The sequence below is a fragment of the Nycticebus coucang genome, chromosome 11 (assembly GCF_027406575.1).
Source record: "Nycticebus coucang isolate mNycCou1 chromosome 11, mNycCou1.pri, whole genome shotgun sequence".
NCBI classification, from domain to species: Eukaryota; Metazoa; Chordata; class Mammalia; order Primates; family Lorisidae; genus Nycticebus; species Nycticebus coucang.
The window spans coordinates 41,695,774-41,710,070 of record NC_069790.1 but is presented as its reverse complement, the minus strand read 5'-3'; the positions used below and the strand labels follow the sequence as shown (position 1 = coordinate 41,710,070).

The following is a 14,297-nucleotide window of genomic DNA, read 5'->3' as shown; positions in this document are numbered from 1 at the left end:
CTATGTTCTTGGCTGTGCAGAAGCTTTTTAGTTTGATCAGGTCACAGTAGTGTATTTTTCATACTGCTTCAATGGCCAGGGGAGTCCTCCTCATAAAATATTCTCTCAGGCAGATTCCTTCAAGAGTTTTCCCTGCACTTTCTTCAAGTATTTTTATAGTTTCAGATCTTAAGTTTAAATCTTTTATCCAGTGAGAGTCTATCTTAGTTAATAGTGAAAGGTGTGGGTCCAGTTTCAATCTTCTACAGATTGCCAGCCAGTTTTACCCAGTACCATTTGTTAAATAGGGAATCTTTTCCCCACTGAATGTTTTTAAATGGCTTGTCAGAGATCAAATAACAGTAAGTAGCTGGATTCATCTATTGGTTCTCTATTCTGTTCCAGACATCTACTTCTCTGTTTTTGTGCCAGTACCATGCTGCTTTGATCACTATCGATTATAGTACAGTCTCAGGTATGGTAGCATGATTCCTCCCCCTGTGTTTTTATTGCCAAGTAAAGTTTTGGCTATTCGAGATTTTTTTCTGATTCCATATAAAACGAAGTATTATTTTTTCCAGATCTTTAAAATATGCCAATGGAGCTTTAATAGGAATTGCATTAAAATTATATATTGCTTTGGGTAGTATAAACATTTTAACAATGTTGATTCTTCCCAGCCATGAGCATGGTATGTTTTTACATTTGTTAACATCTTCAGCTATTTCTTTTCTTAAAGTTTCATACTTCTCTTTGTAGAGATCTTTCACATCCTTTGTTAGGTATACTCCCAAATATTTCATCTTCTTTGGCACTACTGTGAAATAGTCTTTGACTATTTTTTCAGCTTGGTTATTGTTGGTATATATAAAGGCTACAGATTTATGGGTATTTTGTAGCCTGAGACATTGCTGTATTCCTTGATCACTTCTAAAAGTTTTGTAGTAGAATCCCTAGTGTTTTCCAGATATACGATCATATCATCTGTGAAGAGTGAAAGTTTGATCTCTTCTGACCCTATGTGGATACCCTTGATCGCCTTTTCTTCCCTAATTGCAATGGCTAAAACTTCCATTACAATGTTAAAGAGCAATGGAGACATTGGACAACCTTGCCTGGTTCCTGATCTAAGTGGAAATGATTTCAATTTAACTCCATTCAATACGATATTGGCTGTGGGTTTGCTGTAGATGGCCTCTATTAGTTTAAGAAATGTCCCTTCTATACCAATTTTCTTTTTTTTTTTTTTTTTGTAGAGACAGAGTCTCACTTTATGGCCCTCAGTAGAGCGCCATGGCATCACACAGCTCACGGCAACCTCCAACTCCCGGGCTTAAGCGATTCTCTTGCCTCAGCCTCCCGAATAGCTGGGACTACAGGCACCCGCCATAACGCCCAGCTATTTTTTTTTGGTTGCAGTTCAGCCGGGGCTGGGTTTGAACCCTCCACCCTCGGAATATGGGGCTGGCGCCTTACCAACTGAGCCACAGGCGCCGCCCCATACCAATTTTCTTAAGTGTTCTGATCATGAAGGGATGCTGGATATTATCAAAAGCTTTTTCTGCATCAATTGAAAGAATCATATGGTCCTTATTTTTTAGTTTGTTTATGTGTTGAATTACATTTATAGATTTTTGTATATTGAACCAGCCTTGAGACCCTGGGATAAATCCCACTTGGTTGTGGTGTATAATTTTTTTGATGTGTTGTTGGATTCTGTTTGTTAGGATCTTATTGAATATTTTTGCATCAATATTCATTAGTGATATTTGTCTATAATTTTCTTTTCTTGTTGGGTCTTTCCCTGGTTTGGAAATCAAGGTGATATTTGTTTCATAGAATGTGTTGGGTAATATTCCTTCTTTTTCTATATTTTGGAAGAGGTTTAGTAGTATAGGTACTAGTTCTTCTTTAAATGTTTGGTAGAATTCTGATGTAAAGCCATCTGGTCCTGGGCTTTTCTTTTTAGGGAGATTTTGTATAGTTGATGCTATTTCAGAACTTGATATAGGCCTGTTCAACATTTGCACTTCATTCTGGCTAAGTCTTACTCTTACTAGGTGGCGTACTTCCAGGTATTGGTCGATTTCATTCAGATTTTCATATTCCTGAGAGTAGAGTTTCTTGTAGTATCATTAAGGATTTTTTTTAATTTCTGAGAGATCTGTAGTTATTTCATCGTTACCATTCTGATTGATGAAATTAGAGATTTTACTCTTTTTCCTGGTTAGGTTGGCCAAAGGTTTATCTATTTTATTCATCTTTTAAAAAAACAACTTTTGGATTTATTGATCTGTTGTATAATTCTTTTGTTTTCAATTTCGTTTAGTTCTGCTTGGATTTTGGTTATTTCTTTTCTTCTGCTGGGTTTGGGGTTGGAGTGTTCTTCCTTTTCCAGTTGCTTGACATGTCCCATTAAGTTATTAACTTCCTCTCTTTCCATTTTCTTGAGGAAGGCTTGCAGTGCTATAAATTTCCCTCTTAGGACTGCCTTTGCAGTATCCCCAGAGGTTCTGGTAATTCGTGTCTTGATTGTTGTTTTGTTCCAAAAATTTGGTGATTTCCTTCTTAATCTCATCTATAACCCATCTATTCTTCAGCATAAGGTTGGTTAGCTTCCATGTTTTTGTATGGGTATTCAGGTTCCTGTTGTTATTGAGTTCAACTTTTATTGCATGGTGGTCTGAAAAGATGCATGGAATAATTTCTATTTTTTTAAATTTGCTGAGGTTAGATTTGTGGCCTCGGATGTGGCTGATTTTGGAGTATGTTCCGTGGGCTGATGAGAAGAATGTGTATTCAGTTTTGTTGGGATGAAATGTTCTGTAGATGTCTGTTAAGTCCAGATATTGAATGGTTGAGTTTAAATCTAAAATTTCTTTGCTTAGGTTCTTTTTGGAAGATCTATCCAGCACTGCTAAAGGGGTATTGAAATCTCCAACTACTATGGAACTGGAGGAAATCGAGTTGCTCATGTCAGAGTTTCTCTTATAAATTGAGGTGTGTTCTGGTTGGGTGCATAAATATTAATAATTGAGATCTCATCATATTGACTATTAACTTTAACAAATATGACGTGTCCATCCTTATCCTTCCTTATTTCGGTTGGTTGAAAGCCTATTGCATCTGCAAACAGGATTGCAATGCCTGCTTTTTTCTGCTTTCCATTTGCCTGGAATATAGATGACCATTCCTTCACCTTGAGTCTATATTTGTCTTTTAATGTAAGATGCCAATTCTTGTATGCAGCAGATATCTGGCTTGAGTTTTTGTAGCCCGTCAGCCAACCTGTGCCTCTTTAGAGGACAATTCAAACCATTCACATTAATTGAGAATATTGGTAAGTCTTTCGAGAGTCCGGTGGACATTTTTAATCCTTTTGTGACTGTGGAAGTTGGAATTTGATCAAAATTTTCTGGGTGGGTTTACTTTTGTGGTGGAGGATTACGCTGGTCTTTATGGAGGATAGGTCTGAGAATATCCTGGAGAGCTTGTTTAGTTATGCCAAATTTCTTCAACATGTGAATGTCATTGAAGTATTTAATTTCTCCATCATAAATAAAACTCAGTTTAGCTGGGTACAGGATTCTGGGTTGAAAGTTATTTTGTTTTAAGAGATTAAAAGTCGATGACCATCCTCTTCTAGCTTGAAAGGTTTCAGCTGAGAGATCTGCAGTTATTCTAATATTCTTCCCCTGGTAGGTAATGGTTTTCTTTCGTTTAGCTACTTTCAGAATTTTCTCCTTCATATTAACTTTAGTGAAATTGATTATGATGTCTCTGGGGGATGTCTTATTTGGGTTGAGTCGTGCTGGAGTTCTGAAACTGTCTGCTACCTGAATTTCAGAATCTCTTGGCATGCCTGGAAAGTTCTCCTTCATAATCTCATGGAGAAGAGACTCCGTGCCTTCTGAAGCCACTTCATCGCTTTCAGGGATCCCTATTACATGAACATTGGTTTTCTTCGAATTATCCCAGAGCTCTCTGAGAGAGTGATCTGTTTTTGCCCTCCATTTCTCTTCCTCTTTGAGAGTTTGGGAGCGTTGGACAGCTTTGTCTTCAATGTCAGAAATCCTTTCTTCTGCTTGCTCCATTCTGTTACTGATGGATTCTACTGTGTTTCTCAGATCTTTGAGGGCTGCAACTTCTTGTCTCAATGTGTCAAAATCTTTAGTCATTTGGTCTTTGAATTCGTTGAATTCTTGAGACATCTTTTGGGTTACTGCTTGGAATTCTAATTCGATACTATTTGTTATCCACATTCTGAATTCGATTTCTGACATCTCAGCTATTTGTTTGTGCATGGGATCTTGTGCTGTATCTGCCCCAGTGATCCTTGGGGGAGTTGATCTACTCTGATTATTCATATTGCCAGAGTTTTTCTGTTGATTTCGCCTCATGATTGTTTTTCACCATTTTGCCTCTGGCCATCCTCAGAGTTGGGGAGGTGTCTCTCCAAGATTAGACCCCAGCGGGATCACTCTATTGTTGCTGGATCTTTGCAGGGAGTGACCCTGTGTAGTTCCTCTGGGGCTGATCCTGCTAGGGAGTTCTGGTTGTGTAAGCAGCTCCGGCGTGTGACACACTGGGATCCAGCAACAGGGTGGGAGGTGGTGTGCATGGTTCTGGGAGTGCCTGGCGCTCAGTGACTTTGGCATGTATTTTATACGTATATAAGTACATACATTAAATATATATATATATATATATATATATATATATATATATATCACCAGTCTAAGACATTTTCTATACCCAGCTTTGCTTTACTTATTTTTTCATGGGCGATATCACCACCTGATACTATATATCAATTTGCTCAGATTTATTTTTTGACTCAGTAACAAAAATGTAAGCTCCATGAAAAGTTTGTCTATTGGGACTATGTAAAATTGTGCCCAATTCAAGAAATGCAAGAAATGTTAAATTTTGAATAAATACTACATGTATAAATCAATAAATAAAGGAATAAAATAAAATCTGTAATTGCTTTAGCATTTTTCAGGCAGTATTTTAATTAATCCCTTTGAATTGTTTTAACAAGTACATATATCATAGTATATTGCGTAAGGAAAAACTTTTCTGAAAGTCCTATTGCAAAGTGCTGCATCCTACTTCTTGTCATTTACTAGGCATTTTAATCACTATTCAGTTCTTGTAACTAAATGTTAATTTAGAAGTACTTTACTTACTTTGCCTGACTGCAACCGCTGGATTCTTGAGTCACATACTTTCTTTACAAATAGTAAGCTATTTATTTGATTTTTGATAGTGTTGATATCTAAAAGCAAACAAATTGATTATGAGCTATAGAGCAATAATTTGTGAATAAACATGCACTTACTATCAAAATACACAATAGCAGGTGGCGCCTGTTGCTCAAAGTGGTAGGGCGCCGGCCCTATATGCCGGAGGTGGTGGGTTCAAACCCAGCCCCGACAAAAAAAAAAAAAAAAACTGCGAAATACACAATATGACAATTATTTTATTCGGTGAAAGCCATCTGAAATTATATAGTTAAATTATTTAATTAAAATTAAACCATGGCAATTATTTTTGTGGATAATTGCAATAATCAGTCTCACATTCTGAAAACAATGCTTCTGCTTGAAGAACATGTTAACATAACAGGGAAAGATTAGTTACGGTGAAAACAACTAAGAGCAGAAAGTGACATTAAGGTTAATCTTAGTTTTGATGTTATACTCATCCCTTAAAGAACACACATTTTTACTGAATTGCTCACCGTCACCAGCTGTATCTAGAGATCTAAGATACTGTAATTCTTCAGCTGCCTTATCTCTGACTGCTTCTAGCTCTCCAACATTGTCACTCAATTTAATAATGTTCATAAAGGCCTCATAGTTGCAATTAGAATCACGGATCTGAAAAGAAAATTAAAAATAAACAGGTTGTTGGGGAACTTATTTATTTAGAGGAACGCTGAATCATGAGTGCCTACTGTGTGTCAGGCACCATTTGCTACATACCCAGTGCTTATAACAAAAAGAAAAATAAAAGTCCTGGACTCATGACGTTTACATTCTGATGGGTCATAGAGTGTAAACAAAATAACCTAAGTAAAATACACAGCATGCTGAAAAAGTACAGGCGCCTGCTCAAAATGATGAAAGCAAAAAAATCATAATGAGGAGCAAAAGAAGATGAGGAGCAAAAGATAAGGCCGACAGTAATGAAAGGCAAAGTCTGTAGTATAGTAAGGGATTTGGCTTTTACTATTAGGAATATCAAACATTACTAGAAGGTTTTACTAGAGTAAAACTCCCTGATCTGAATAAACAGAATCACTGTGCTGTTATTTAAACCAGAATAAAGACAGAGTCAAAAACAGAAGAAAGATCAGTTAATAACACAGATGAAAGATAACAGAGTGCCTTGGAGCAGGATGGTGGCAATGGAGATGTGGTAAGAAGTGCTTTGGAAAATATTCTATGGTAAGAAGTATTTTACAAAATACAGTGCCAAAAGAATTGACTGACAAATCAGAGACGAGTGCAAAATAAAGAATAAGAATACACCAATTGTTGGCCTCACAACTGGATCAACAGAGTCCATTTAACAAGATGGCGAATATAAACAGAGCTTTTTGTTTGCTTTGGTTTTAGTTTTTTGCAGGGAAGGAAAGATCACATGCTCAGTTTTGACAATGTTAAGTGTGAGATCCCATTAAAAATCCAAATGGACACATTAAATATGCTTTTAAATATGCTTTTGGATATGAAGGACAAGATGCATTTCAAAGTTAGAGACATACAGATGACATTTAAAACCATGAAAGTCAATGAAATCACTAAGACTGATTACAGATTGAAAAGAGAACAGAACCAACAATAGATACTAAGAACAGCAGAAAAGGCCAAAAAATAGGAAAAAAAAATAATAAGTCAAGAAAGGGTCATTTCCATTTTTACTTTTAATGAACTATAGATATAATCCCTAAAAGCATAGTCTTTCCATTTTTATTTTACAAAGAAAGGGAAAATAAGCTTTGCTTTGGCAAGGGTATGAACCCAAAGCCAGTATCCCAGTCGTGGTTCCAAGAGTATCCACCAAAAATATAAAGTGATGGCCAATTTGGAAAAAAAATAAAAATAAATACATATATATATACTAATACATATATATATACACACACACACACACACACACACACTAAACAAGCCAGGAAAAGAAGTGTTTTAAGCAAGGAAAATGATAACCTGTGTCAAATATTTCACACAGGTTAAAAAAAAAAAAAAGAGCAGAATTGAAGAACCATAAAATTAAACAATAAAGATCATCCTCCTTAACCTAGAAAACTTTATCAAAGGGATACAAGAAGAAAAAAATGGAGATAGCCAGTAAGTATAACCTTGTCATCAAGTTTTACTACAAAAAGAGAGAAAATAACATGCTGCCTAAACGGAACAGCAAAATCAAAGACTCGTTTTGTTTTTAAAATACGAGGAAGAATAGCACCACTGTATGCTAATGAGAATGATCTTACAGAAGGTGAAAAATTGGTGATACAGAAGACAAAGCAGAAAACTGCCAACGCAGTTAAGTTGAACTGCCTAGAAGAGATGAGTTACAGTGCACAAGTAAAGGAGTCGCCTTAGTTACACGCACAGCTATTTCATTCACAATAACAGGTGAAAATATAGAATATATGTGCATAGATCCAAGTGATGAATACATTATTAAAGTTCTCTATTACCTAAATTTTTGCAGTAAGGCAATAAGTAGGGTCATGAGCTAAGAGTCAAGGTGTGAAAAAATGCGTTAGGTCAAAGTAGAGGAAGTATAAAAGATCTTTTCAGAAAAGTGGGGCAGAAAATAAAACACAAAACATATAATGACTACTGCAAGGCAAAAGTAAAGGCACACTTGAGATTAGTGTTCATGAATTTCAAATGAGATCAGTGTAGCTTTACCTTTTTCTACAGCCACATTTAGCTACTTAAGGAAAAGGATGGAGAAAGTAGCATATTGAATTTAACCAGGGATGTGGTATCACCTAGCAAATCACAAAATGAAAGACATAAAGCAGTAGAGGATATTATAGAAGGTCTAAAATATATAACTGACAACAAAATTTACACTAAGCAACGCACCAAGAGGAAGATGTGAAAAGTAGCAGACATGAGATACTGCCTATTATCAATAAAATGTCAAAGAAATGAAGATTATAAAAGTACAGAATTCTGAAAAAAGACATATTACACAGAAGGAATAAATGATAATGTGGAAGCTGACTCTCATTACAAACAATGAAAGTAGGGAGACAATGAAACATTAAAAAAGTAGTAAAAGAAAAAACGGTCAACCCAGAATTCTACAACCAAAGAAAATATCCTTCAAACTTTGTACTAAAATAAAGGTAGCACTGAAAGCTTAGAGAAGGTGCTGCCAGCAAATCGATGATACACAGAATCCAAAAGGAAATTTTTCAGAATGAATAGAAATGTCAGCAAATGAAAATATGAATCTATAAAAAAAAAAGAAGAAAAGAAAAACGGAAAACTGGAAATGGTTTTTGGATTAGTGAACAAGGTTATTTTTCTCTGTTCTTAGTTTCTTTAAAAACAACTGACTGTTTAACTGCAAACAGTTAAGGTTGCATTGTAGGATAAATTAGGCATGCAATGTAAAACATGCTGACAAAAAAAAAAAAGGATTGGAGGTAATTAAAATGATCCTGGTGAACATTTTTCAGATTTTATATGAGGTGATAAAGCGCTGGCTCTAAAAATATGATTAAAGAAGCACATTCTAATTGCTAGAGCAACCACTGAAATAGTAACAGCAGTATTTCTAAGGAACAGGTGGAAAGTTATTTAAGTACTTAAAATGTTGAAAGCACATTTAAAAAGTACTTAAAATGTTGTGTATCACTTTAAAAGTACTTAAAATGTTGTGTATCACTTTATTGCAATGCATAAATACTGAGTTTTTACAAATTGAAGGTCTGTAACAACCCTACCAAGAGCAAGACTACCAGCGCCACTTTTCCAACAGCACGTGCTCATGTTATGTCTCTATGTCACATTTTGGTAATTCTTGCAATATTGCTAACTTTTTCATTATTATTGTATATTTTATGGTGATCTGTGATCTTTGCTATTACTACACTTGATCTTAGCCAAAAGGCAGAGAAGTGATTATCTTTGATATTACTAATGTAATTGTTTTAGGGAACCACAAACCATACTCACGTAAGATGATTAATTGATAAATGCTGTGTGCATTTTGAATGTTAATTAAAGCAACTAACCATTTCACCCACTCCTCTCCTTCCTTCTCCTCAGACCTCCCTATTCACTAAGGCACAACAATATTGAAATTAGGCTAAATACTAAATCTACAAGGGCCTCTAAGTGATCAAGCAAAAGAAAAGAGCCACACATCTTTCACTTTAAATCAAAACCTAGAAATGATTAAGGTTACTAAGTAAGGCACGTCAAAAGCTGAGAAAGACTAAAAGCCAAGTGTCTTGTCCCAAAAGTTAGCCAAACTGTGACTGCAAAGAAAAAGGGGCCTTGAAGGAAATTAAAAGTGCTATTCCACTGAATACATGAATGATAAAAAAAAGCAAAAGAGCCCCATTGCTGATACGGAGAAAGTTATATTCTCTGGATAAAAAACCAATGCAGCCACATTTCCTTTGGCCAAAACCTAATGCAGACAGAACAAGACCCTCACTCTCTCCAATTCCATAAAGGCATAGAGGGATGAAGAGGTGATTCATGGGGGAGGTCAAAATATCAACATGCATAAAAGTTTGGAAAAAGTCGATTTTAACTCTTATGGATGACTTTAGAGGGGTTCAAGTCTTCGGCTGAGGAAGACCCTGCAGATGTAGTCAAATAGCAAGAAAAGGAGAATTTGAAGTGGATCCTAAATAACTTCATAATTTACATTAGGTCATTAAGTCTGTAATGTCTGATTCAAATCAAAAGTTTAGTTTATTACATTTCAAAGATGTAGTACTTTTAATCAAAGTATGCGACTATCTGTCAACACAGTTTTGCCATCTAATGATAGGAAGAAGCCCAGAGAGGGTAGTGATGAAATCACTAAAGGTGTTTTCCACAGTTTGTCAAGAATTAAGTATTTTTCCTCGCAAGAAATGGTCCAAAGCCTGGAAGAAGTGGTAGTCAGTTGGCGCAAGGTCTGGGGAATATGGTGGATGACAGAGAGTTTCCAAATCCAACTTCTGTAATTTGAACAGTATATGTGCTATATATGATCAAGTGTTGCCTTGCAAAAGGACTGGCCTATCTCTATTGACCAATCTTGGCTGCTTAATCATAAGCATCCTCATCATTTTCATCCACTTGGATTCAGTAGACATCTGCTGTGATCGACTGACCAGGTTTCATGAAGCTAAAGTGTATAACACCAGTGCTGGACTACCAAACAGATAGCATTAGCTTTGCTTGATGAATATTCAGTTACATACTGTGTTTCAGCACTTCATCTTTATCCAATCATTGTGCTGAACACTTGTGATTGCCATTCTCATTGAAATGGTTCACCTTTATGTTGTGACAGCAAAGAAAGGCAAGCTTTGAGATAATTTCTCTTCTGACACTCATTTTATTCATGGAGAACCCATCTACCCAGCTTCTTTACCTTGCCGATTTGTTTCGAATGGCTCAATATTATTGGAATAGTAATGTCAAACCTTGCTGCTACTCACCCACAGGTTGAGATGGATTCACTCCCACTATAGCTTTCTAGCTCATCGTTATCCACCTTGGTACCAGGCCACCGCATGGATCATTTTCAAGATTAAAATCACCAGAACAGAATTTCTCAAACCATCGACATACGATGCATTCCTTAGCCACATCCTTTCTAAACACTTCATTAATACTTTGAGCCACATCCTTTCTAAATACTTCATTAATACTTTGAGCCATCTGTGCTACACTGATTCCATGATGGAATTCACATTTAAAAATAATACAAATTTTTGACTTATCCATGGTTTCACAAAAATTGTCCTTAAAAAAGGAATTCATTCTAAAAGATAATCACAAGCCAAAATGTGCTTTTGAAGAATGAGAGTGTGCCTTCGCAATTAAAAAAAAAAAGTGTCAAAATGTCAGTGATATCAACTGTTACATTTAGCATACAAGAAAATCAGACATTTCATACTTAGTAACCTAATACAAATACATGGAAATTAAACAACATGAGTCTGAATGACCAATGAGTCAATAAAGAAATTAAGAAAGAAAAAGTTTCTGGAAACAAATATTCAAACAAAACATACTAAAACCTAGATAATATAGTAAAAGCAGTACTAAAAAGGAAATTATAGCAAGAAACACCTGTACTTAAAAGTAGAAAGGCAGGCACGGTGGCTGCATGGTGGCTCAGGCCTGTAATCCTAGCACTATTCACAATAGCCAAGATATGGGAACAATCTTAAGTGCCCATCAATAGATGAATGGATAAAGAATATGTAGCACATAGCTGGGCGTTGTGGCGGTTGCCTGTAGTCCCAGCTACTCGAGAGGCTGATGCAAGAGAATCGCTTAAGCCCAAGAGCTGGAAGTTGCTGTGAGCTGCGATGCCACAGCACTCTACTGAGGGTGACAAAGTGAGACTCTGTCTCAAAAAAAAAAAAATATGTAGCACATATACAAAAGGGAATATTATTCAGCCATAAAAATAAAGAGAATCCTGTCATTTAACAACATGAATGAACCTGCAAGACATTATGTTAAATGAAATAAGCCAAGCACATAATACATGTTCTTACTCATATGTGGAAGCTAAAAAAGTTGACCTCATGGAGGTAGAGTAGAATTGTATTAGCAGAGGTTTGGAGGTATGGGGGGAAGGGACATTAAAACAAACAAAAAGAGTTGGTTAACAGATACAAAAAAAAAAAAAAACAGTTAAAAGGGGTAAGTCCTAGTATTCAACAGTATGGTAGGGTAACTACCGTTAACAATGAATTATTGCATATTTCAAAATAGCTGGAATACAAGGTTTGGCATATTCCCATTACAAAGAAATAACAAATGTCTGAGGCAATAGGTAACTCAAAAAATCAGACTTTATCATTACGCATTGTATACATATATACAAATACCACACTTACACCATAAATATGTATAATTATTATGTTTCAATAAAAAAAAAAGAAGAGGAGGCTGAAAATGTGACTGAATTGGTACAATCTCGTGATCAAACTTGAACAGATGAGTTCATTCTTATAAATGATGAAAGACAATGCTTTTATAAGATGTAACATAACTCCTGGTAAAGATGCTATGAACACTGCTGAAATGATAACAAAGAATTTAGATTATTCTATAAGCTTAGTTGATAAAGCAACAGCAGACTCAGAGAGAAATGATTCCAATTTTGAAAGAAGTTCTACTGTGGGTCAAATGCTATTTAACAGCAGCCCATGCTACCGAGAGATCTTTCATGAAAGAAGAGTCAACTGATGCAGCAAACTTCATTGTTCTCTTACTTTCAGAAATTTTCATGGCCACCTTAACCTTCAGCAACCACCATCCTGCTCCATCATCCTCCAGGAAAGACTCTCCACCCAAAGATATTATAGTGCGCTGAAGGCTCAGGTAATTGTTAGCATTTTTCAGCACAAAAAAAGTTTTTTAATTAAAGTATGTTCTTTTTTTCTTTAGACAAAATGCTATTGTGTACTTATACTCCCTACAGTATAAACATAACTTTCCTTTTTGGAAAACCAAAAACTTTTGTGTCATTCACTGTACTGAAGTGATTTGGAACCAAACCCTTATCATGGTATCTCCGAGGTATGTCTGTACTAAAAATTATTAAATTAACCCAAAAGAAAAGAAAGAAGGAAACTGAAGTACAACACACACACAAAATTTTTTTAAGAAAAAAAGAACAAAATAGTACACAGAACCATAACAGTAAAAATATTAAATTTTAAATGAACTAAAATAATTATCAGGCTGGATAAAATGCCAAGATTTAATTATATGCTGTTTTAAAAAGAACAATTTATAGGGAGGAATAGATAAACTGTCATCACTAGAGATTTTAACTACTAAAAACTATTAGAGCTAATAAACTCAATAAAGCTGCAAAATACAATCAACAAATCAATTTCAACATTAGTAGCAAGTAATAGCAAAATAAAAATTTTAAACACATTTATAATAGCTCAAAAATATCAAATACTTATGAAAATTTTAAGAAAGATCTACCAGACTTATACACTAAAAACTACAAAACAATGCTGAAATTCTAAAAGACTTTAATACAAGAGATATTATGTCATGTTCCTAGATCAGAAGACAAAATATTGAAGAAAGTCAGTTCTTCCCCAATTCATCTATAGATCTAATGTATTCACAATCAAAATTATAGTTAGTAGAAATTCAAAAGTTTATCAGATTTATATGAAAAGGCTAAGGAGTTGAATAATCAAAACAATCTTAGGAAAAAGAACAAATATAGAAGACTCATACTAATTTCAACATCTACTATAAAACTAAATACAGAATGGTATTTGCACGTGAGTACACAAAGAGATCAATGGAAAATAACAGAGTCTAAAATTAGACTCAAACTCATTACTATGATCAACTGATTTTTTTATGAAGGTACCAAGGAAATTATTTTTATGAAAAAGGTAGGTCTTCTTAACAAATAGTGCTAGAATATGTAGATATCTGTATCAGGAAAAAGTGAACTTAAACTCCAAAAATATTCCACATAACAAAAACATCAAAATGAATCATGGAACAAAATATAAAGGTAAACACAATCTTCAGGTAAACAAAGATTTCTTAGAGAAATCACAAAACATAATAGCCTTAAAAAGAAAAATTTAGAAACAAGACATCATCAAAATTTAGATGTTTTCATGGAGACACCATTAAAAAAGGAAAACAATCAAGCCACAACCTACGGGGAAAAATCTGCAATAGATGTATCTGTCAAAGAACATCTCAGCACTTGTATGTAACCAATAAAGCACTTGTACATATCAATAAAAAAAGAGAAGGGAGGAAATGGGCATTTATGAAAATAATTTTAGAGGCTCATAATCACATGAAAAGATGTTCAATATCATCAGTAATTAAGCAACTGCAATTAAACACAACAAAATATCAATTCATATTCTTTTTTTTTTTTTTTTTTTGTAGAGACAGAGTTTCACTTTATTGCCCTCGGTAGAGTGCCGTGGCGTCACACAGCTCACAGCAACCTCCAACTCCTGGGCTTAGGCGATTCTCCTGCCTCAGCCTCCCGAGTAGCTGGGACTACAGGCGCCCGCCACAACGCCCAGCTATTTT

General features: G+C 35.1%; 1 protein-coding gene across 2 annotated transcripts in view; it reads right to left on the bottom strand.

The window, feature by feature from the left end:
• SNX13 (sorting nexin 13) overlaps positions 1-14,297 on the bottom strand; it is a 176,109-nt gene that overhangs the window by 61,701 nt on the left and 100,111 nt on the right. For both annotated transcript variants that reach the window (XM_053609451.1, XM_053609453.1), the window contains exons 10-11: positions 5,726-5,864; positions 5,172-5,260 (exon numbers count right to left, since the gene is read on the bottom strand). In XM_053609451.1, coding sequence (XP_053465426.1) covers positions 5,172-5,260; positions 5,726-5,864 — 228 coding nt within the window. The remainder of the gene's footprint in view (positions 1-5,171; positions 5,261-5,725; positions 5,865-14,297) is intronic.